Source organism: Talpa europaea (genome assembly GCF_964194135.1).
Source record: "Talpa europaea genome assembly, chromosome: 11".
Lineage (NCBI taxonomy): Eukaryota > Metazoa > Chordata > Mammalia > Eulipotyphla > Talpidae > Talpa > Talpa europaea.
This window is the reverse complement of record NC_140078.1, coordinates 11,109,538-11,132,484: the sequence shown is the minus strand read 5'-3', so window position 1 is coordinate 11,132,484 and position 22,947 is coordinate 11,109,538. Positions and strand designations below refer to the sequence as shown.

Below are 22,947 nucleotides of genomic sequence, written 5' to 3'. Positions count from 1 at the left end.
CCCCGGGCTCAGCCGGCGGGCGGGCGAGCGCGGCGCGGCCCGGGCCGGGGGGATGTCTCGGCGGACGCGCGGGTAAGCGGGGCCCTCCCGCCCCGGGGGTCCCTCCCGCCCCGACCCCCCGCCCGCACCCCGCCCCGGCCCAGTGCTCGGGACGGGAGGGCCCCGCGGGAAACGCTGCGTCTGGGCCCGAGGCCCGGGGCGCGCGCGGGGCCGGGGGCTTTGGGGGGGCTTTGGGGGGCCCCCGCCCTGCTCCCCGGGCCTGCTGGGCTTCAGATCCGGGCGGGCGGGTCTCCTGGGCCCCGGGCCAAGGCCTGCATGATGTCATTGTGTCTCCCGCCTAATTGCGGGGTGGGGGGGCGGCCGTGTCAGCTGGAAGGGCCTGCAGCCCTCAGGGGCGCGCCCCGGGGGAAGGGCTCGCCCCATCCCGCCCGAGGCCGCAGTCTGCGGACACTTGCCAGGGGGCGTCTCTTCTCTGCACTCGGGGACGCACGGAGCACCCCCAGCCTTTTCCCGGACCTGCGGAGGGTGTTGGGTGGGGCCTTTTTTGTCTCTTATCTCTGAGTTCTGGGTGGGGTTTCGTTTGGAGAGACGTGTCTTCCCGTGGCACTCGGCTTTGGGGGCAGTTGGGGTTGAAGGTGAGGGGGAGAGGCTGACCTGGATGAGACTGCTTTGGGCGCGCAGCCCCTGGGGCCCGCGCAGGAACTGCCGTCTCCATTTTACCCCCCCCTGAGAATTAGCGGCAGAGCGGGGCCTCGAACCAGGTGTGGCCTCCAGAGCCCTTTCTTACAACAGTGCACCTGCGGCCGGAGCGCAGGAGTTTTCAGCCAGTCAGAGAGCCAGGGAGGACAGGGGGGTGCTGCCTGGTTCCCTTCTTGGATTGTCGCAGTGTCGGTAACCTTAAACCCCTCTTCTGATGGTGCTGTTTGCCTTCTCAGGCCAAGGCTGTAGGTCCTCGCTGGCTTTCCCCAGCAAGGGGGAATTCCTCTTAGAGGGGAGGCATCTAATAACCTGGGCAGGGGTCAGGTGCCTGGCAGAGGTTGTCTTCCTCAGGCCCGCATCTCCCAGGACACCTGCAGTTCCCAGGAGTTTGCAGGAAAGACCCTGTCCTGGTTTTTGGTTCAGGAAATGTTGTTACTTCAGAAAACCCCACCAAAACCCCATATTCTCTGCCACTTCACTCTTGGGGCTCAGTGGAGGAACCCCATCCCATGTGAGTGATGGGTTCTGTTGTACCCCATGTCCTTGAGTGCCTTCCCTGGCAAGGGCTGTAATTCCTCTGCACCAGTGTCCCATTTCCTGCTCAGCTTCTAACTCACCTGGGCCAGGAGCAGAATCTGCAATGCAAAGGAAAGGTGTGTGGGACCTTCATGTGGTTACCAATGCTGCCTTGACTTCTGCTTTTTCAGCTGGGATCATGAGGGGAACCCTTCAAAGTGCAGGTTGGAGTCTGGCTTTGTGGACCTGGCAAGTGGCATAACCCCCTTGAGCTTCAGTTTCCACATCTGTAAATGGGGATATGAGAATGCATGTGAATGGATGGTAGTAGAAGTCTGTCTTCACAGAGTTCTTCCAATTATCTGAGTTTTGGTCCCCAATAATTAGAGGGCTGGAGCACCAGAAAGCATTCACACAGACACCTTTTCATCTTGTGCTGTGCTGTTAGAAGCTGGATGCTGGAAAGCCGAAGGTTTCTCTCAGAAAGGCATGGGCGGGGGAAGTGATTTTAAAAACGGCTTCATTCTGTTAGTATCTTGTTGAATTTTTGCCTTCATTGGTGAGGTGGAGGGCCCCAGGTGGAGGGCAGGACAAGGCTGAGCTCTAGATCCTCCTGATTGGGTTTAGATGTATCATTTTCCTGCCTCTAAAGCATTTACTTTAATTAGCATATCTTATCAGGAATAGGCAACAGCTTTGCATGTTTTCATCCACTCATTCAGTATCCAGTCATTCCCTGAGCCATCCCAACCAACCCTCATCCTGGCCCCACCAATATGGTAGGGGGAATGGGCATGGGATGGGGGGCTGACCTCTGCCAAGGAGATAGGCAGCTGCACGTTAAGACTATTCTGAGACTGGGGATTTCCTAGATGTGGGCAAGCTTAGGGGTGATGCTGAGTTCTGGAGAAGGAAAGGGACTAAAGGAAGCCCGCTTTTGTCACTGAGGCTGTGCTTGTCTTGTGGACTTTCCCTGCTTAATGCCTAATTTAGGAATTAGCTGATAAGAGGTCACCTGATACACGCCCCACCAGGTGGAGCTGGGAGATTACTCACCTTCCTGAGCACCTAATATGGGGTGTGGGAGGAACTGTGATCTCCATTTTCATAATCACTAAACCTTATGAAGGTGAGGATCTTGGAGCAACTTGAAAAATTGCCTATTGCAAAATAAAAACACCCAGAAGTCAAAGTTGCTTATATTCTGATTTTCTCTCTGTTAAGTCTGTGAGTAGGCATGGATTGAGAGGACATATGCAAAAATAGATATAGTTACTGAGATAATGTATTTAAAATATTTTCCCCCAGTAATAATAAAATAGTGGTTCATGATGACTACATGACATCAGGTTTGATCCTTAACATAACCATGCAAGTTTAAAAATGTTTATTGAAAAGAAAATATTAAATGGTGTCTGGTTTTGAATATCATAACATTCATTGTGAAATTGTGACTTCTTTTTTATTTTTTTTATGCATACAAGAACTGGGGTGTAGGCCAGAGGTGGGGGTGGTGGTGAGAGGATTTACCAAAGACAGAGTGGGGAGCATAACAGGTGGATCTACTGAAATACACTGCTGAGGGGAGCAGCGGGTGAGACAGGAGAGTTCTGCTGTGTCATGTGGGTTAGGTCCCTTGCTGGGGATCAAACCCTTGCTGCAGTGGCTGGCAATAACTTGATAGCGCTGAGATTTTAACCCCTATGCCACCAGGGAGACCCTATAGCTTCTTTTTTTTTTTTTTTTTTGTAGTTTTTGAAAACAGATTGTTCTTGAAAATAAATAAAAAAGGAAGTAAAAATAGCCCAAAATTCCATTTAAAAAATGAATAAAAAGAGGAGGGTGGACATACATGTTTTCAAAAGCTGAAAGAGTAAAAGTCTGCCCCCATCAAAACCTTCCCTCAAGATGCCTGCCACTGGCTGTCCATCTTGCTCAGCATGTGGAGACACATATCCTTGACCTTGCTTTCCCTACAGGGAGGAGCTGGATGAACTGCACTACCAGGACACAGATTCCGATGTGCCAGAGCAGAGAGACATCAAATGCAAGGTCAAGTGGACCCACGAGGAGGTGAGTGAGAGTGAGGGGCAATTCCAGGGTGTGTTGGCCATCGGTGGGCTGGCCTGAGAATGGAACCTGGGATGTGTCCAGTGAGTGTCCCGACTGCTGGGACAAAAGAGCAGCTGGTGAAAGAATCCGATGTGTTCTCTGGTTCACCCTGATGTCTTCTCTCAGCATTCTTGGGCTCAAATATGAGGGAATATGTCCCTTAGACCTCAGTGCCGGCTACTGGCTGTTGTGTCTCCCAGAAGCTGACGTGTACTACATTGTGGACAGTGATTGTGCTTCTTGTCCTTTGATAATTAGGAGGTTCAGCCAAATTTGCAACTTTCTCTTTATTAATTTTTTAAAAAGGTTTATTTATGCATACAAGATCTGGGATACAGGCCAGAGATGTGGGGGGTGAGAGGAGTCACCAGAGACAGAACCGGGAACAGAACAGGCAGACGGACTGAAATACACTGCTGAGGGCAACAGCGGGCAAGACAGGAGAGGTCTGCTGTGCCATGTGGGTAGCTCCCTGGCCGGCCGGGCATCATACTCATGCTGCAGAGGCTAAGGATTGCTTCATAGTATGGTGCTTAACCCCTTGTACCACCAGGGAGGCCCATCTTTATTATTCATTTTTAAATTAATTGTATTGAATCTTGTGTCATGACGCTCTGAATTGATTCACTTTTTTATCTTTTAATCAAGTTTATGGAAATATAATTCATGTGCCTGCCTTTTTCCTTACATTTTATTTATTTAAAATTTATTTATGCATACAAGAGCTAGGTGTAAGCCAGAGGTGTGGCATGGGATGGGGGGGTGAGAGGACTCACCAGAGAGACAGAGTGGGGAACAGAACAGGCAAATATAAAATATACTGAAATACACTTCTGAGGGGAGCAGCGGGCTAGACAGGAGAGGTCTGCTGTGCCATGTAGGTAGCTCCCTGGCTGGGGTTCGAACTTAGGCTGCAGTGGCTGCTGATAACTTCATAGTGCTGAGACTTAATCCCTTGCAGCACCAGGGAGGCCCCCCCTTTTTTTTTTACATTTTTAAAAGTACAGGTTTATTGGGAAAAGGAGAAAGAAAAAGGCCACCTGCATAGTCACAGGCGGGCAGGAGAGTTGTTGCTGCTGTTGTGCCAAGGGAAAACATCAAGTGCACCTTTTATTTTTTATTTTTTTTTTTTTATTTTTTTTTTAAGACAATCTTTTTTTTTTTTTTTAATAGAGGCATGTTTATTTATTTATTTGTTTGTTTGTTTGTTTGTACATGCACTGGGTACAGTCAGAAGCGTGGGAGGGTGAGAGAATTCACCAGAGCCAGAGCGGGGAGCAGAGCAGGCAGGACCGAAGTACACTGCTGAGGGGAGCAGCGGGCGGCAGGAGAGGTCTGCGCGCCATGTGGGATTCTCCTCCGGTGGCCGGGGAGCAGCCGGGGATCGAACCGGCGCCGCAGATGCCGCGGGCAGCTTCGCAACCCAGCGCTCAACCGCTGCGCCACCGGGGAGGCCCCAAGTGCACCTTTTAAAGTGAACAGTTAAATGTGTGTACTCAGATAAGCACCACCCTGTTTATCCCTCAAATTGTGGTCAGTCCATCTTCCTGGTGCCAGGCAGTTGCTGATCTGGTGTGTGGCTGTGTTTGATTCATTTTGCCTGTTCTTGAGTATTTTATAAATGAACCCGTACAGCCCGATATTCTTTTCTGTCTGGCTTCTTTGCCCAGCATAATGTTGTGAGATACAGTAATTTGCTTTATTATTGCTGAGTAGCATTCCACTCATGATATATACTATGGTATGTTTCATTTTTTGATGGGTGTTTGGGTTGTTTGCAGGTTTTTGTGGCTAGAGCTGTTAGGATTCCTACATGAATCTTCTGAGAATGGATAGTTTTTATTTCTCTAGGGAGGACACTTCAGTACAGTCATGCAGTCTAGTTTTATAGATTTTTTTTTAAAGATTTATTTATGCATATAAGAACTGGGGTACAGGCAAGAAGTGCAGGGGGTGAGAGGATTCACCACCAGAGACAGAGTGGGGAACAGAACAGGCAGGCTGACTGAAATACACTGCTGAGGGGAGCAGCGGGCGAGTCAGGAGAGGTCTGCTGCGCCATGTGGGTAGCTCCCTGGCTAGGGATTGAACTCATGCTGCAGAGGCTGTGGATAGCTTATAGGTTGTGTCTTAACCCCTTGCGCCACCAGAGAGGCCCTATAGATTTTTTTTTTAAAGATTTATTTATTTATGCATACAAGAACTGGGGTACAAGCCAGTCATGCATGGGGTGAGAGGATTCACCAGAGACGGAGTGGGGAGCAGAACAGGCAGATTGAAATACACTGCCGAGGGGTGCAGCGGGTGAGACAGGAGAGGTCTGCTGCGTCATGTTGGTTTCGCCCCGGCCGCCCGGGGATTGAACTTGTGCTGCAGAGGCTGAGGATAGCTTCATAGTGCTGTGCTTAACTCCTTGTGCCACGAGGGAGGCCCTAGTTTTATAGAATTTGTCAGATCTTTTTCTAAATGGCTAGTACATTTTAGCCTTCTACTGGCTTTTTATTTTTATTTTTTTAAAAGATTTATTTATTTATTTATACAAGCACTGGGTACAGTCAGAAGCGCGGGAGGGTGAGAGAATTCACCAGAGCGGGGAGCAGAGCAGGCAGAAGGACCACAGTACACTGCTGAGGGGAGCAGCGGGCGGCAGGAGAGGTCTGTGCGCCATGAGGGACCCTCCTCCGGTGGCCGGGGAGCAGCCGGGGATTGAACCGGCGTCGCAGAGGCTGCGGGCAGCTTCGCTACCCAGCGCCCAACCGCTGCGCCACCGGGAAGGTCTACTGGCTTTTTAACTCTACCTCTTATTTTCCTGGGTGTGTTTAGTTTTAGGTCTTTTTTTCACTCTTGAATCATAAAATACATTTCTTTGGAGGAGAAATATATTTTTCTGGTTATCTCAGTGTGGGCCGGGTTCTTGTGGGCTTAGTGGACAAGCAGGATTGTGCCCTCCCCCACAGAATCTCCCCGCCTGGGATGGGGAGATAAGATGGGCGCAGACAGTGGATGAGCGGGGGCCGGTCCAGGGCGCGGTGGCGGGGCTCGTGTTTGCGTGCTCCTCATTGTGTTTGGGCTGCCTGGCGCGAAGGCCCCTAGCATACCAGAGTCCTGGTGACTGTTGAAATAAATACCTTTAGAAGGAGAAGAGACTGCTGTCTAAAATGGTTAGGAAAAGTTTCATGGAAAGAATTTGGAAATCCAGTAGGCAGGGAAAATTGCAAAATGTGTAAAACGGGCAAAGCAGTGGTCAGTTAGAATAGGAACTAGCTGTGGGTGGGGAAGTGCAGGCAGGGACTCCTGGGTTTGGCTGGTGGGTAGGGTGATAGAGGGAGAGTGAGTGACGTGGACAGTAACACTTGGGGCCAGATCCTGGAAGGCCCCAAATGTCAGATTCAGATGTGTAGGCTGGTGCAGCTGATGGTGAAGGTGTTTACAGCAGGAGAGTAACAGGAACATGGGGGACTTCAGAGAGCTGACCTGCTGTGTGTAGGACGGCTAGGTTTGGGGGCAGCCTGGGGCAGAGACTGGTGGGGAGGGCGCTGTGCTGGGCAGGCAAGAGAGGACAGCCGGGGAGAGAACAGGGCATGGAGCTGGCAGGTGGGGCAGGTCCATGCGTCTGTGGGAGTGGGAGACTGGAAACCGCAAAGTGTCCGTTGCCCATTGCAAGGGTGATGGTCAGCAGCAGGGGAGGGGATGGCGTCCTGGGCTCACTGGGGGCCTGGATTTCTGTGATGTCCTACTTTTCTGCCAGGAGCACATCACATGTGTATTTATGATAATCAGTTTGGATGAGGGATATTTATGCACAATTACAACCATTTAAAGTACAGTTTAGGGTGTCACCTTGAAATTACCAGCACCATCATGTTAGAGAACATTCTCACTGCCCCAAATGTTCCTTGAACCCCTTTGTTGTCCATCCGTCCCCCCAGCTCCCCTCCCACTGCCCCCATTCCCTTTCGTCCCCGGAGCTTGCTAATGATTTCTGCAGTTGCTCGTCCCCGTCTGGAGTGCGCTCCTTCGCGTCTGGCCTCTGTCACTCATCATGTTCCGGTTCCATGTTGTTGTGGGAACCAGTAGTTTGTTTTCTGGAGGCTGTTTAAAAGATGCTGTTTTGCCTTCTCACCCATGCCTCCCCGTCTCCAGCTGTTCTCTCTAGCTTGGGGTATAGTGGCTTCCTGTTGTCTGTTTTTGCTCTTACCACCCCATTTCCTGCAGCTATCAAAGTGAACCTCACAGCAAGCACGTCGCCTGTGACCACCCACTCACTATTCAAGTGTGTCCATGGTTTTGCATAACAGGGTCTGCCGAGCCTGCCTGTGGTCTGGCCCCTGCCAGCCCCTCCAGGGTCACCTCCCACCCATCTCTCACCTGCTCCTGCATTTTATACTAGACTTTGAGCCTGTCCCTTTGTTTCTGGAGTGGACAGTCACCATCTGCCTATCCATACCCCAGCACCTGGGGGCTCTCCTCTTGCTTATAGGAACCTTCAGTCAACACCTGCTTCCCTCAAGACCCTGAGTCCCAATGAGGTTGGGGCAGCCCTGTGCCTGTAGTAGCCAGCACATTGTTGGTTCTCACTTGACGCATGGTGAATAATGATGCATGGTGCTTTTGGAGAAAGTTCTGCTGCTGCAGCTGTGAGGCTTCGTGTGTGTGAGCCAAGCCCTCTGTCTTTTCGGTGTTGGCAGGACGAGCAGCTGAGGACGCTGGTGAGGCAGTTCGGACAGCAAGACTGGAAGTTCCTGGCCAGCCACTTTCCTGTGAGTGCTGTTCCTCTGTGGCCCCTCCCCTAGGGACTGGGGTTCTGGGTGACCCCGGGCAGATCTGCTAGCGAGAAAAAAGGGAGTTCCTTACCAAGCCTCTCAGAACAAAGCAACCTTCTTAGGACCTTCTTTCCCAAACCGGAATTTGAGGCGCCTTGACACAGGTTTCCCCACCCCACAGCCTCGGTGTACCTGGTGGTCTGTAGGTCTGTGACATTTGTGGCAAATGATCAGTGACATATTTGCATCTCTTCCTGCAAGTCAGGAGCATGTTGCTGCCAGTTTCTCAGCAGTGAGACCGAAACTAAGGGGAAATGGTACTTTGAGCAGCTCCACAGTGAGGCCCCTGCACAGGTGCTGGTGCCACCACATCCAGCACTTAGAGCCTCCTAGTGATGTGGGTCCCCCGCTCCCCGCCCCCAGACTGCAGGTGTTCAGTGGGGAGGGACGTGGCATGAGCCACCTTCTGACTTGTTTCCTGGGTCGCTCAGGAGCAAAGTCACCAGACCCCTTTTTGCTTCGTTCCTTGTCTCCTCTTCTGTGGCATCTGAAACCTTGAGGGAAATTGAAAAAAGCCCTGAAGCCAGGAAGGACATGGTCTTATGGAGGCTTTAGACAGGAAGGTGGCTGCCTGCAGTGGTCCGAGCACACCCAGGCCACTCATGCCCTCTTGTAGTGAACAGGCAGCATATGTGTCCTGCCTTCTGGCCGCATGGTGTGAGGGGTGGAGGGAATAAGGAAAAGCCTCAGTGGCCACAGGCTGCAGCCCTTTGAGCCCAGCGCTTAGCCAGGGTCCCCAGCCTGTTGGCCCAGGAGTTCTTGTGATTCTTGTCCTCCCTCAGAACCGCACTGACCAGCAATGCCAGTACCGGTGGCTGAGAGTCTTGAACCCAGACCTTGTCAAGGGGCCCTGGACCAAAGAGGAAGACCAGAAGGTAACCACTGGGGCAGGTGCCTCCCATGCTGTGGGCTCCATCCACCCCTCAGGTCATGGGGCTGTGAGCTGCCCTTTGTGTCAGCAGGGTGTGGGAGGGAGGTTGGTGTGGGCGTCCGGCAGGTCAGGCAGTAGTGCCTCGCAGCCATAGTGAGGTCCTGGGGTGGGTGTGGTGTCCAGTCCTGCTGGCTTCACAGCAGCTTTACTCCAAGGTCATCGAGCTGGTCAAGAAGTACGGCACGAAGCAGTGGACACTGATTGCCAAGCACCTGAAGGGCCGGCTGGGGAAGCAGTGCCGTGAGCGCTGGCACAACCACCTCAACCCCGAGGTGAAGAAGTCCTGCTGGACGGAGGAGGAGGACCGCATCATCTGTGAGGCCCACAAGGTGCTGGGCAACCGCTGGGCTGAGATCGCCAAGATGCTGCCTGGGAGGTGAGCTGCCTACGTACAAGGCAGGGCGGAGCAGTGTCCCCAGAGGTGGGGCACCTGGCCTCCCAAGAGTTGGTCACACTTCTCTGGAATGGCTCCCTTTTCCCAGGGTGGCTGTCCCTGCGCCCTTGGGTGGGGCGCTGGCCGGACTCAGGAATCCTGGAGCAGGCTGGGAGGAGTGCCCGAGGCCTCCCACTCGATACTGTTCACATCCTCCCACTTCTGCTCCCTGCTGGGTCTGTCTTCCGCGGTGGCCAGAGTTGTCTGGTGATCTCTTCTGGAGAAGGACCCGCCCTCCCGGCACCTGTGCCATCGGGGCCTGGGACTCTGTCTGAACCACTACTGGGCAGATGGGGCACCATCCTTGCCAGGGTCTGTATCTGGAGTCAACTTCCAGTTCCTAATTATCACTCTCCTAACTGTTTCTTGTCTTCTGGAAACATGTAAGGATCTCCCGTTGCTGTCTTCTATGCTGTTTTCTCCCTTGTGTGTGTTTGCCTTATTTTGCTTTATCTTCAGTCCTTTGTCACGGCTGGGAGATAAAATGCCAGATGGCATATTTCCCTGAAGTCTGAAATGTCTATTTTCCAAACCCAAACATGAGCATATCCTTTTGGCCCTTCTAACATGGGGGTCGAAGACTTGGCCTCTTCTCTGGGTGACCTGCTTGGCGCACAGGTGCCGTGCCGCCAGCCTCGCCTTGACCCGCTGTCACCCTTGCTTGGCCGCTGGGCTTTAGCCACTCTGCCCCTTGGACCCTTACCTTGCGAGCACGATCTTCCTGAGCACCTCCGCCTCCTGCCTGCTGAGTAGCAACATGTTCTCATCCTGAACTTCTCAGTGGGGTGTTAATTCCTCAGAGAAGTTTTCTCTGACCTTCCAGATCCTGGTCAGGCCCCCGATGTCCTCTGAGTGCTTGGAGTAGACTCTGCAAAGTAAGCGGCACTTGCTGTCTTACTTGCTGGTCCCGGATCCCCCTGGGGTGACTGAAGATGAAGCTCCAAAGAATGAAGCGCTTTGTAGCCTGGGGGACCCCATATTGATGGGTGGTAGGGGGTGGGCAAATATTTAGGGTCAAGTTCCCCTGAAACAGAACCTGAGACACAGATTCAGGTACCCAGGATTTCTTTAAGAAAAGATTCTCGCCTGAAAGGGGAGAATTGGGGAAGGATGGGGTCTCAGGTGAAATCTGATTTCCGTGGTGCTGTCCTCCCCGTGCAACCCTGCTGCCCTGTCCTGCCACCCTAACAACCTGCCACCACACTTCCCCGCCTTCTTTGCTGCTCTCAGCGTCATGCTGCTCTACATATGCCTCCTTGCTTCAGTCATGACGGGGTGTGGAGAGGTCTTCTGATCTCCAGATAGAGAAATCGAGACTCAAATAGTGAACAGTAGCAGATCCTTTGGGCCACCCCGCTCTGTCCTCTCTGGCCAGTCTTCAGTCACGGGGAGTTGAGCATGGCTTATGTTCAAGTCACCCAGCCTCAGGGGTCAGCACCCAGCTGTCTCCTTGTGGCTTCTGCATGTGCACGGTGAGTGGAAAGGGGATGACAGTCCCAGAACACCTGAGATTGATGCATTTACCATTGGCTGCACAAGCCCTTTGCTTATTTTGCAGAGGTGAGTATAGCTGCTCCTCACCAAATGGAGAGGTTCATCTGAAAGCTGAGACCTCAGTTCATCAGGTTGAACCATCACCCGCAGAGGTGGCAGCTCAGGGAGGTCAGTGACCTCCCTGATGACATACAGTCCTGGTTTCCCCTGCAGGACAGACAATGCTGTGAAGAATCACTGGAACTCCACCATCAAAAGGAAGGTGGACACAGGAGGCTTCCTGAACGAGTCCAAAGACTACAAGCCCCCCGTGTACTTGCTGCTGGAGCTTGAGGACAAGGACAGTTGTCAGAGCACCCGGCCTGCCGAGGGCCAGGTGAGGGGCTGCCCACCAGAGCCCTTTCTTCTCTTTCCTGTCCGCAGCCGTCAGTCCCTGCCGTAGGGTCTCTGCTTGCCAGGGCTTCTCAGCCTCATCAACAGCATCCTGCCTGTTCCCTTTCCAGGCTTTTCATCTTGAAATAATATTTAGCATACAGAAAAGATGCAGAAATACTGCAGAGAGCTCATATGCCCTTGGCTGGATTCATTAGTTTTTAACATTTGCCAGATTTGCTTCACTTTTTTCTTCTCTACTCAGATGGCTTTTTAAAATCTAAGCCAGGCCTCCCTGGTGGCGCAAGGGGTTAATTAAGCACAGCACTATGAAGCTATCCGCAGCCTCTGCAGCATGAGTTTGATCCCTGGCTGGCCAGGGAGCTACCCACACGGTGCAGCAGACCTCTCCTGTCTCGCCCGCTGCTCCCCTCAGCAGTATATTTCAGCCAGTCTGCCTGTTCTATTCCCCGCTCTGTCTCTGGTGAATCCTCTCACCACCGCCCCCCCTCCCCCCGCCGCCGGCTTATACCCCAGTTCTTGTATGCATGCATAAATAAATCTTAAAAAAAAAAAAATCCGAGCCATTTGAGAACTGGTCGCATACCTTGTGCCTCTTTCCCTTAAGACGTCAAGTGTGTGTTTCCTAAGAATAAGGGCACTTGTTTGCATGCCCACAGTGGGCTACCTCCAGACCATGGACGTTAACCTCGATTCAGGACTTCTAACCTACAGTCCAGATTCCATTTTTTTCCTGCCCATGGCCCCACTGCTTTAGTTGACATAGCTCTTTCACCCATTCCTATCTGGAATACTCCATCAGACTGTCTTAGTCTTTCATGATACTGGTATTTTTGAAGCATAAGGTTGGATCAGTTATTTGATAGGTTTGTCAAGTTGGAGTCAAGTTTCCTTACTGTCAGATTTGGGCTGTGCGTCTGTAGCTGCATAACCTGTATCTTGAATCAAGCCCTCCAAAGGCTGTGCCATGCCCTGTGTCCCCAGGGGAGCCTCGTCGCCAGCTGGCCCCCCGCACCCCCTGCCATGAAGGAGGAGGAAAGCAGTGAGGAGGAGGCCCCCGCAGCCGCCGCTTCTCAGGAGCAGGACCCTGTCTCTGCAGAGCTGGATGGAGTGCGGACCCCAGAGCCCTTGGAGGACTTTTCCAAGCACGAGGACGAGGCGAGCTCCCCACCAGACACCAGCCTGCCCTACAAGTGGGTGGTGGAGGCCGCCAACCTCCTCATCCCTGCTGCAGAGTCCAGCCTCTCTGAAGCCCTGGACCTGATCGAGTCGGTAATGGTCACAGTGGCCCAAGGCAGACCCACCCGTGGGAGCACTGCTCATGGGTGGGCCCCCTTCTCACTCCTGAGTCCTGCTCTTGCTGGTCCCGCCCGGAACCACAGCCTGGGGACCCATGGGGTGGGGTGGGAGGGCTCCCCAGAGGAGGTGGCACCATGCTGAGTCCTCAAGGATAATGGGGAGAGGGTGTTTAAGGCCAGTAACAGCATGAAGCGCATGGGATAGTGTCCAGAGAGGGCATGGGAGGTGCTGGGGTTTGAGTGGGTTCTGACCCTCAGGTGGCGTACCCCAATTTAAGGCCATGCCGCTGTGGACTCCCGTGGGGGAGCCTTGCCCACTGGGGCCACACCTCTTGCTGTGACATCCTACTCCCAGCTGCGTCAGCGAGGCCTGCGGTGTGGAGGGGCTTTCAGGAGGTGATGGCAGAGGCCTGACAGCTGGGGTGTGGAGTTCAGTGGGACCAAGTCACCTTTCCACCTGGCTTCTTGCTGAGACTAATGACAGTGTTTTGAACGTCTGGAAATGCGAGGCTCTGAGCTTCATGTGCCGTCCACCTGGTGTCCTGTGAGGGGTGTCCTTTCTCAAGGTTGTAGATGAGGCTCAGAGAGGTCAAGTAGTGGCCGCAAGGTCACACAGCAAGAAAGCCTGTTGGTCTTTACCGTCATGTTGTATTTTCTACATGATAGGTGTGGAGAAGGGGAGAGAGGCTCACTTTTGTTGAGTCAGCCCCGGAGCTGAATTGGTAATTGTAGTGTCTAACATTTAAGTGTCCACTGTGTGCTAGGCTGGTTACCTGCTGGCCACCTACCCTCATGCTCTTGGAGAGTCTTAGCCCTGTGAAGTGGGTGGGCTCCTCACCAGTGAGGGACTCCCCAGCTCAGTGAGGTGAAGAGGTTTGTCCAGTGTCACTCAGCAGGTGCGTGTTCTGGGCGCCACATGGGCCATGCTGTTTGGCTTGATGCTGAGGCTCTTTACAGTGACTTCCACAGCTGATGTGGGAGTTAGAGCATTTGCAGAGATACTTACGCCTGCCCTTCTTCCTGCAGCTCCGCTCCAGGGAATCCTTGTAGAGTGTGCCTCTGGTTTGTGAAGTAGTTGTGGATTCACCCTGGGATTGGGGTTTGTAGTTGCGAGTGTGGGCCTGCCCTTAGGAATGAACAACCCCAGGCCCTTGCAGGTCCCAAGGATTGGAAATCACTGGAGGGTCTGGCTCTACTCAGGACCAGACCTCCAGGGGCCAAAGTGGAAGGTTCTGTCCAGAAACTTTTGGTGTCATTTCCTGGGCAAAAACGGGCAACCCGGGTGGCACTCAGGTTTGCACTTAGAAACTTAGTGACCTTGGGCAACTCGTGCCCTCTCTGGCCTGGGTTCCTAGCTTATGATGGGGTGAAGGGATGCTTCCCTGGTAGGGTTGTCGTGGGTGGTTGACAGCCCCATGGAGCATGGTGGGTGCTCCTGCCCTCCCCAGCAGGGCCCTGTCCTTGCAGATAAAGACCCTCAGCTGTTCATGCCCCGGGCCTTCCACTTTGAGCAGGCTACTATAGAAATAACTAAAAATGCGGGAGGAGATTTGTAATCCAAGATGTTATTTTTTATTTTGGAAAACTAAATGTCCAACCAAAAGGGGAAATTAAGTGGGTCTTGGAATATTTTACAGTCCTAAAAATGGTTGTCAAAGTTAAAAAAAATTTTCACCATCATTATGAATATTTGCTACTAGTAAAATTTAACTCTTAGGAATATAATTAGGCATTGTTTCCTGGTTTACAGAAATTTTAAATGAAAAAAATGCAGGATAAAGAAATAATACCTGTTAAGGTTAAAAACATGCAAAATAGTAGATATTTAGGGGCACGTGTAAGTGGTAAAAGAATAAAGGTGTGAAAATAAATAAATTAATGCATGCAGCTTCCCACCTAGGGCAGAGGGAGGGAGAAGAGAGGCAGACCTGGAGCGACATGATGGGGATTTATTTCTTTGGTCTACTGATGAGCACCTGCACTTCGTTTGTGCTTTCTGTGTATCGTAAATACTTCATGGAACATTCCCTTAAATCACAGGAAGCCCCTGTCTGCACGATGTGACTTCCATTGTGTTATGGACATAGACTTGCCCATAGAAGAATTCTCAAGAAAGCATTAACGATGATGGGTCCTGGACTGTGGGGTCATCCCTGCCCTTGTGTATTTTCCTTTGATGAGCGAGTCCTGTTGTATCTGCTGGTAGAAGAGCAGAGCACTGCAGTCATCTCTAACCCCCTTCTTTGGGCAGGACCCCGATGCTTGGTGTGACCTGAGTAAGTTTGACCTCCCCGAGGAGCCATCCGCAGAGGGTAGCATCAACAACAGCCCTGTGCAGCCACAGCTGCCAGAGCAGCAGGCCCCACCCAGCCGCCAGCCTGCCTCCCAAGTGCCCAGCGTGACCGAGTACCGCCTGGACGGCCACACCATCTCTGACCTGAGCCGGAGCAGCCGGGGTGAGCTGATTCCCATCTCCCCCAGCACTGATGTGGGGGGCTTGGGCATCGGCACGCCACCCTCGGTGCTCAAGCGGCAGAAGAAGAGGCGCGTGGCCCTGTCCCCCGTCTCGGAGAACAGCGCCAGCCTGTCCTTCCTGGACTCTTGCAACAGCCTCACCCCCAAGAGCACACCTGTCAAGACCCTGCCCTTCTCGCCGTCCCAGGTGTGTAGCCTCCACTGCCTGTTGGGTTTGGCTGCGTATTCAGTGCCGGTAGGGGCTGGTTTGAGCATGCATTGAGCATGTGCTGGGGCAGAGGGATGAGCAGAACCAGGTCTGCTCCATGAAGCTTCCGTTGAAAAATGGCCTATGTAAATGTGATGAATGGAACGGAGGAGAAGCTGACACCTGTAGGTGGGTTGGGGTGGGGGGTGGGGGCCGAGGTGTCATCCAGGAGGAGTTGTTGCTTGAGCTGGGATGTAGTAGGTGATAACTGGACAGAAATGGAAAGGACGTGATGTTTGTTAAAAGAATCAACTCTTCTAAATGAGATTTGCCAGCTGTGGGGAACAAAGGTGAAGATGGTGGCCCTGCCCACGAAGACTTAGCTGGTGTAGGGGGCAGGCTTGGAAGGAGTTGGTCAGACTCAGTGAGGAAAGTGTGGGGATAATAAGTCACTGAGAGCATGTGACCTGGGTGCTGCTTCCTTGGGCTCCATTTGTAACATAGGAGGACTGAGGGGGAACCCTGGCTTTCCTAGAGGTCAGGGGCTCTGGCTTCCTAGGCTGGTGTGTGAGCCGGGTTTTGGGGATAGATTGGCTTGAGTAAAGGCACAGAAGTGGGGGCTGTGAATCCAGAGCTGGGAGTGACAGGTGTGGACAGGGGCCTAGCTGGGCCTTAGATATCCCCAGGGGTTTGCCCTGCCCTGGGGCTGTGGGGAGTGGAGGGGTGGTCGGGCTCTGGGAGGCTGGACTGGAGGGGTGAGCAGAGGCTAGTCCTGGAGCCTGATGCCTCCAAACAGGAGAAGGGTGGGTGGAAGCTTTGGGTCTGCTCCCTCCTGGTGGCACATTTAGTGGCTGTGCTGTCCTCTCCTACAGAGGGATTGAGGCCTGGCCCGTGGTGGAGGGGTGGTCGGGCTCTGGGAGGCTGGACTGGAGGGGTGAGCAGAGGCTAGTCCTGGAGCCTGATGCCTCCAAACAGGAGAAGGGTGGGTGGAAGCTTTGGGTCTGCTCCCTCCTGGTGGCACATTTAGTGGCTGTGCTGTCCTCTCCTACAGAGGGATTGAGGCCTGGCCCGTGTGTTGGGGGTGACTTCTGAGCGAACCCTGGGTTACAGCTTGCTAGGACTGCCATGATAGAGTACCACACTGGGCCTCAAGGGCTGACCCCGCTTCTGCAGACTCAAAAATCCAGACAGGTTGTTACTTTGTCTGGTTCCTTTGTCTTGGCAGTTTCTTAACTTCTGGAACAAGCAGGACACGCTGGAGCTGGAAAGCCCCTCCCTGACGTCCACCCCAGTGTGCAGCCAGAAGGTGGTGGTCACCACACCCCTGCACCGGGACAAGACGCCCCTGCACCAGAAGCACGCTGCGTGAGTGTTGTCCCCCACTGCTGCTGGCCTCGAGTGGGGCCCCCTCCCACTCTGGAAAAACCCTGAGGCCCTGTTTCAAGAAAGCAACCTCTTCTCTGGCCCCCTCAGCCTTCATTTTGTCAGCATAGTCTGGGAGTTCACTTGTTCTTCCTTGTCTTTAGTTTTTAGTTTGGCTTTCTTATCTCAGGAATGGAGGGAGTCCAGGTCGCTAGGAAACACTAACCTCCCGGTGTTTACAAGTTTCAAGTGCAAATCCTCTGTGTTGGGTGGCAGTAGCCTTACAAGGGCCATGAGAGTACCCCGGGCTCTCGCCCGCTCTCTGGGGCCCCTATGATCTTTGCAGGTCAGGTCTTCTGGGGTCTAAGCAGGCCCCTCAGGTCAGGGCCCTCTGCAGGTGTCCGGCAGCCTCTCCTTTACGGTGATGCTGTGACTTGTGAACTCTGAACTGCCTTGTTTTCTCCGTTGTCTCTGCAAGGCAAGGCTCTCCTGCACCCCCTCCTGCTCTGTGCCCGGGGGTCTCTCACTGTGGAGGGCTCCCCTCACTTGTTATGATCTTGGGGATCACTGCCCTTCACACCCAATGTCCAGGGTCCTGAGACTCGTGGCTTCATCTGCTGCATATCAAGTCTTGGGTCAGCGGGACAGTAAACCTGCTCCCGGATGTAGGTTTTTGGACCAGAGGTTCCCTGCTTACTCTTAAATCCAGATGGTCACAGAAGGCTTTTTTTGTTTGTTTGTTTTTGTTTCCCTACCTCTTCACTCAAAAAATCTTGACATTGGAAAGAGCTACAGGCAGCAAGGGGTGTTGGAAGGGCGTGGCTCATGGACAGATAAGGCGCATTCGGGGCACCTAACTTCTCACCATGGATGCTGTCTGACTTGACAGGCAGTCGGCACGGCCTGCAGGGAGGGGGACCGTGCAGAATACTGAGAAAAAATCGCAGGCAGAGTCAACTGCAGTGGCTTCAACATGAAAACCTGCTTTTTGTGTTTAAAGAACAACAACCAGGCCCCTAGGTTTGGAGTGGAGTGAGTGTAGAGAACAGTAGCAGAGCGGGTCCCCTCTTGCACCCTCTGAGCTGATTAAGAGCCTGGGGCAGGGAGGGGAGGGGTGGCCAAGAGAGGGCCATGGGGAAGGCTGCATGCGAGCCAGGTGCCCTCCTGCTGCTGAGGCCAGGCTCTAGGGGAGCAGCCGTGTCCACCCCACCCCGTTCGCTAAGCCCCCCTCTGGCGCTGCAGCTTTGTGACCCCCGATCAGAAGTGCTCCATGGACAACACTCCCCACACCCCCACGCCGTTCAAGAATGCCTTGGAGAAGTACGGACCACTGAAGCCCCTGGTACGTGGGGCGGCCGGGCGGGGCCTGCGCGCCAGGTGTCATGGGGCCTCACCTGGCTCAGGGCTCCTGATTCTCCCAACCAGCCGAGGGCTCGCTGGCACCCTGATTTTTACCAGTGGGAAGTGAGGCTGCGTCACTTAGTCATTGGATGTTGCCGCCTAAGTACCAGGAAGGGAAGGGGAGGACGTGCCTCCTGGGGGTTCTCGCCTGGCAGTGTGCATGCTGCGCCCGCCCCCCAGTGCATGAGGGGGTCATGCTTTTTCCCAGCTTGAGGGAAAGAGCCAGCTCCTTGGATTTAAGGGACCAACCAGGTGTTTTAGAAACAAGTTAAAGCTGAGAGACTTAGAGAAGCACCACCTGTGAACGGTCTGTGGGCCCTGCCCCCCCCCAACTCCCCCCAACCCCTCCCCCCGGCCACTTGGGGTCTTCATGTGAAAGCCAAAGGCAGGGGGCTTGGTCTCCCCAGTCCTGTGACGAGCTGAGTCACCAGCCAGGCACTGGTTAGCAACACCCTTTCCTGTCCGAGTTGGGGTTTGGCCTCAAGATACTGAGATGTCTGCATGCCCTCCTGACGGGCTTGGGGGGCAAGTCTGACTGCATTTGACAACTTATCAGAGTAGAGAGGGGCTTTGCGAGGGGCTTCTGAGTCGGCTGTCCTGCCCCTGCTGTGCTCCCTAGCTCTCCCTCCCCTGAAGCTGGAGAGGTTGCCTGGAGGCCCCAGACCTATGGAAAGGAAATGGAACCAGTGTGGAGGGGAATGAGGGTGAGGGAGTTTGGGCCTGGCCTGTGTGGGGTTCTCACAGCTATGATTTGGGCCAGCTCTTGCTCCTGCTGAGCTGGATGTCCCTGCAGAGGAAGCAGCTGTTGTGCGGAGCTGTGTGGGGGGTGCTGTGCGAGGGGCTGCTTCTGGCCCACGTGGCCCTCAGGGAGGTGGGGTGTTGCCTGTGTCTGGGGCAGGCAGTTAATGGTTTTGGATAATGTGTGTGGGCCATGGCACTGGGCCTTCTTTCTGATTGTCCAGGACAGTGGTGGGGGATTGGGGGCTGGGTCTGCCCCGCCGTCCCCATATCCTGCAGCCAACCAGGTGCAGGGCCTCACCGGGCTCCCTACCCTGCCTCCCAGCCCCAGACCCCCCACCTGGAAGAGGACTTGAAGGAGGTGCTGCGCTCGGAGGCCGGCATTGAACTGGTCATCGAGGATGATGTGAGGCCCCAGAAGCAGAAGAGGAAGCCAGGGGTGAGCAGTGCAGAGCCGGGGATGAGGCTGTAGGAGGTGCTGGGTGTGTAGCTGCCATCCCGTGCCCTGTGCGACCCCATAGTGGTGGTTGGTGAGGTGGTTGGTGAGGTGATGTGACTCTCCCACATGGCACTAAGGGACTCTTGTCTCTTTCCTGAGGGAACCCCGTAGAGGGAGTAAGCCAGGTGGGGGACGGCCAGGCCAGGTGTGGTGGAGAGCTAGCAGGGACACCTGGGCACACAGGGTGGCTCAGTTTAGCCTGTGCCTGCTGTCCTGCCTGTGGAGCCTCCCAGTAGCGGGAGACTTCAGGCCCCTCTTTTGCCAGATGCTCTCCTGGGGAGGGGCCGGTGGGGACTGCAGTGTGCCAGGATAGTGGGCAGAGCTGGGGCAGGTGGGCAGGGAGGTGCCCACGGTGCTGGGGTCTTGGAATGGAGGCCTAGAGAACCTGGCCGGTCCTCCAAGCTGGACGCTGGTTCTGTGCTGTGGCATCACTCTTGGCACGCTGCTCCTTGGGGGCCGTGAGGATTAGTCCTGGGGCAACAAGGGCCCTCTGTGTCATCCCATTCCAGCCTACTCGCAGGAGTGCGGGCGAGGGCTGGCATCCCTGCACAGGTGCTGGCGCAGGGCCTGCTTCTGCTGGGGTTTTATTACCTGACTGCAGATGAATATTTTAGGTGTGAGGATTCTTGAAGGACTTTTCTCTGCTGTGCTGTTTGGCAGTGGTTAGAGGCTTGGGGGCTGTGTTTGGGTTGTCTGGGGTGAGGAGCATCCCTGTGTCCCTGTTGCAGCATCTGGCAGGGCACAGGGGCCAGTAGGGACCGGGTCTTGGGCCTCACAGCCACGCCTGACTTGGAGGCTCCACTTGCAGCAGCAGGGTCCAGTTCTGTGGCTGGGCAGGCTCTGTCGTGGCGCACTGAGCCCCTAACTGCCTCCTTCCCCCACCCCAGCTGCGGCGGAGCCCCATCAAGAAAGTCCGCAAGTCTCTGGCTCTTGACATCGTGGACGAGGATGGGAAGCTGATGATGTCCACGCTGCCCAAGGCGCTGTCCTTGGTAAGGGTCCGAGAGAAGCACCCGTCAGCCACTCTTCCCCCAGGCAGCGCCGGAGGCTCCTCTTGGCGGGGGCTGGAGTCTCCGGAGGCCTCCTGCCCCTGGAGCCCTTTATTCCTGTGGAGTGGACCCTGGAGGTAGAAGGTCCAGTGATTCCAGGTGTGGCTGGGCCCCCGCCTCGGCTTCCACAGAGAAGTTGTTCAGCAAGAGCTGCGTTACTGGGAAGTTTGAGATCTGGATCTGGGTCCCCAGCACCTTCCTTTGCATTCTGCTCTTGGGGGTGATCATGGAGTCTGTCTCAGGCATAGCCAGGTTGAGCCATATCAGCCCCAGGCCAACCTGAGGAACAGGGCGTTGCCCACATAGCCGGGGTCCCCAGAGACCACACCGATGACCCCATGCAGCCACAACGGGGTGAGCCCATCTGGCCCTGGCACTCAGTGGGGGCCAAAAGACAGGATTGCCCGGCCAGGTCTTGCTAGTATGATGGCAGCAGCACCCACAGATCTTGCAGAGGAAACCAGGGGTCCCCGCCAGGCCTGCAGGCCAGCAGGAAAATACTTAGCGAAAAGCAAAGCGTTGCAGCAGGTGCCCAGGACTTGGAGTGAGGTAGCCCTGGGTTGAGCCCTGATACTACCCTTGCTCTCTGGGGTGTGGTTTCCCTGAGCCCCCAGGGTGTTGCCTGTTGTAGAAACATCAGGCCCAACAGACTGTTGGGGGTAAGCCCTGAGCAGAGTGGGGACCCCTGGGTGCTTTGTGCAGCCCCTAGGGTGCATGCAGGCGTCTCTGGTCGTGGGTATTTCTTGCCCCAGGAGCACTCTGGTCTCTGCCTGAGCGGGGAGAACCAGCTTCCTGTACTAGGAAGCAGCTTTCTTGGGCATTCACTTGGCACCCAGCTCTGAAACAGGCCCTGTGCAAATACTTTCAGAATCTTTATTCCTTAATCTTTAAATGGGCTTACCACCTGAAAGAAGAAACTGAGACTTTGGGGAGGTCAGTGTCCTCCCCGAGCTTAGACAGCAGGAGTCGCTGGTCTGTTGTGGCTGTGGGTGTTTCTTTTTCCCACTCAGCTCGTAGCCAAATGGTGAGACTTTGACTTGGTTTTGATTTCAGCAGACAAGTGTCCCATCCAGCTCCTCCAGCCTCACCCTCTCAGGCGGCAGGGACAATAGCCTGCTCAACCAGGGCTTCCTGCAGGCCAAGCCCGAGAAGCCAGCGGCGGCAGCCCACAAGCCCCGAGGCCACTTTCCAGCCCCGGCCCCGGTGAGTGCTGGCCACGTGGCATCACCCTCGGCTACTGGCCCCGCTGACCCCATCACCTTGCGGCCTTTGCACGGGCCGTTTCCACTGCCTGAAATACTTCGGCTTCAAATCTAGTCCAGGGGCCACTTCTCAGAGGACCTGCTTGCTGGAGGATGCCCCCAGCCCCCCCCCCCCCCCCCCCCCCCCCCCCGCACACACCTCTTACAGGGCATAGCTCACTGGTAATGTCGTCAGCTCCATCTAGGTGCTGTGCACTGTCGTCGGGTAGGACTGGGGGTATTGGAGGGGAGGTGGCTGCATCGCCTGGTCCAGTCTCCAGCTTTAGTTCTGGAAGCCTGGAGACAGGAAGTGACTCCCCCAAGATCACCAGGCAGCTGGAGGGATCGCAAGAGCATTTTTGGCCTCTGGAGGGAGGGAGGGCGGGTCCTAGGAATGCCCTCACCCAGCCAGGCTCAGCAGCTGGGCTCATCAGGAGCACGCTGTCCCACCTGGGTGGTAACCCTCCTGCCTCCTCCCAGATGACCAGCGCCTGGAAGACGGTGGCCTGCGGGGGCACCAGGGACCAGCTCTTCATGCAGGAGAAGGCGCGCCAGCTCCTGGGCCGCTTGAAGCCCAGCCACACATCGCGGACCCTCATCTTGTCCTGAGGCGCCTGCCCTGGACAGCCCATTCTCATGTTTACAGGGGGCTGGGGTGTGGAGTGTTCTGGAATTTGAGATTCACACTCGGGTGGCTGCCTGCAGGGAGCCTCCTTCAGCAGTCCTCCCAGACTGTCCAGGTGAGACAAGGGCACTTGTCCTGTCTTCAAGCAGCTGCGGGCAGTCCATGGTGCTAACAGAACAAAGCCCCCCTGGGCCTGCCCGGTCCTCTCCCCAGTACACAGGAGGCACCTTCAGCTCCTGCGCCCTGGTCAGGCCTGGCCTCACCTCAGACCCCTGCTTAGACAGGGGACTTGGCCGGTGTTCTCATTCCCGCAGCCCGTTGGTACATGTTCTTGAATAAAACTGCCTTTCTCATGTGTTGCTCTAGATTGCACCTTTCTCCAGGGCCTGGCTGTGCTTCCTACTGACGGCCTCAACCCGAAGTATGTAGGAACTGGGTCTTCATCAGTGTGCAGCTCAGGCCCAGGCCCGGACACTTAACCTCCCAGGGGCAGTGTGGGAGCAGTTTCTCCTCTGCACCCAGTGGGTATCTGTCCCTCAAGGCTCTAGGACTCTGGCCTTTGGGTGAGGAGGGGTGTGGTGTGTCTAGGCCTTGCTTGGTCCTTGCCATGCGACTGCGCTGCCAGTGACATGGCCTCCCCCAGGCCACCCACACTCAAGGGCCTTGGCTGC

The 22,947-nt window shown here is 54.9% G+C and overlaps 1 protein-coding gene across 2 annotated transcripts; it reads left to right on the top strand.

Moving 5' to 3' along the window:
- Positions 1-52: 52 nt before the first annotated feature.
- On the top strand, positions 53-22,615 carry MYBL2 (MYB proto-oncogene like 2; the record flags this gene model as incomplete). Of its 2 annotated transcripts, XM_084247138.1 has the most annotated exons (14): positions 53-72; positions 3,195-3,288; positions 8,016-8,087; positions 8,933-9,025; positions 9,237-9,457; positions 11,222-11,384; positions 12,386-12,673; positions 14,951-15,361; positions 16,587-16,726; positions 17,966-18,065; positions 19,188-19,301; positions 20,249-20,353; positions 21,464-21,613; positions 22,132-22,615. In XM_084247138.1, 14 exons carry the CDS (start codon positions 53-55, stop codon positions 22,258-22,260), a joined length of 2,100 nt encoding a protein of 699 aa, XP_084103264.1. In that variant the 3' UTR covers positions 22,261-22,615. The 2 variants fall into 2 exon arrangements, with proteins under 2 accessions (XP_084103264.1, XP_084103265.1); XM_084247139.1 differs by lacking the exon at positions 8,016-8,087.
- Between the last annotated feature and the right edge of the window lie 332 nt (positions 22,616-22,947).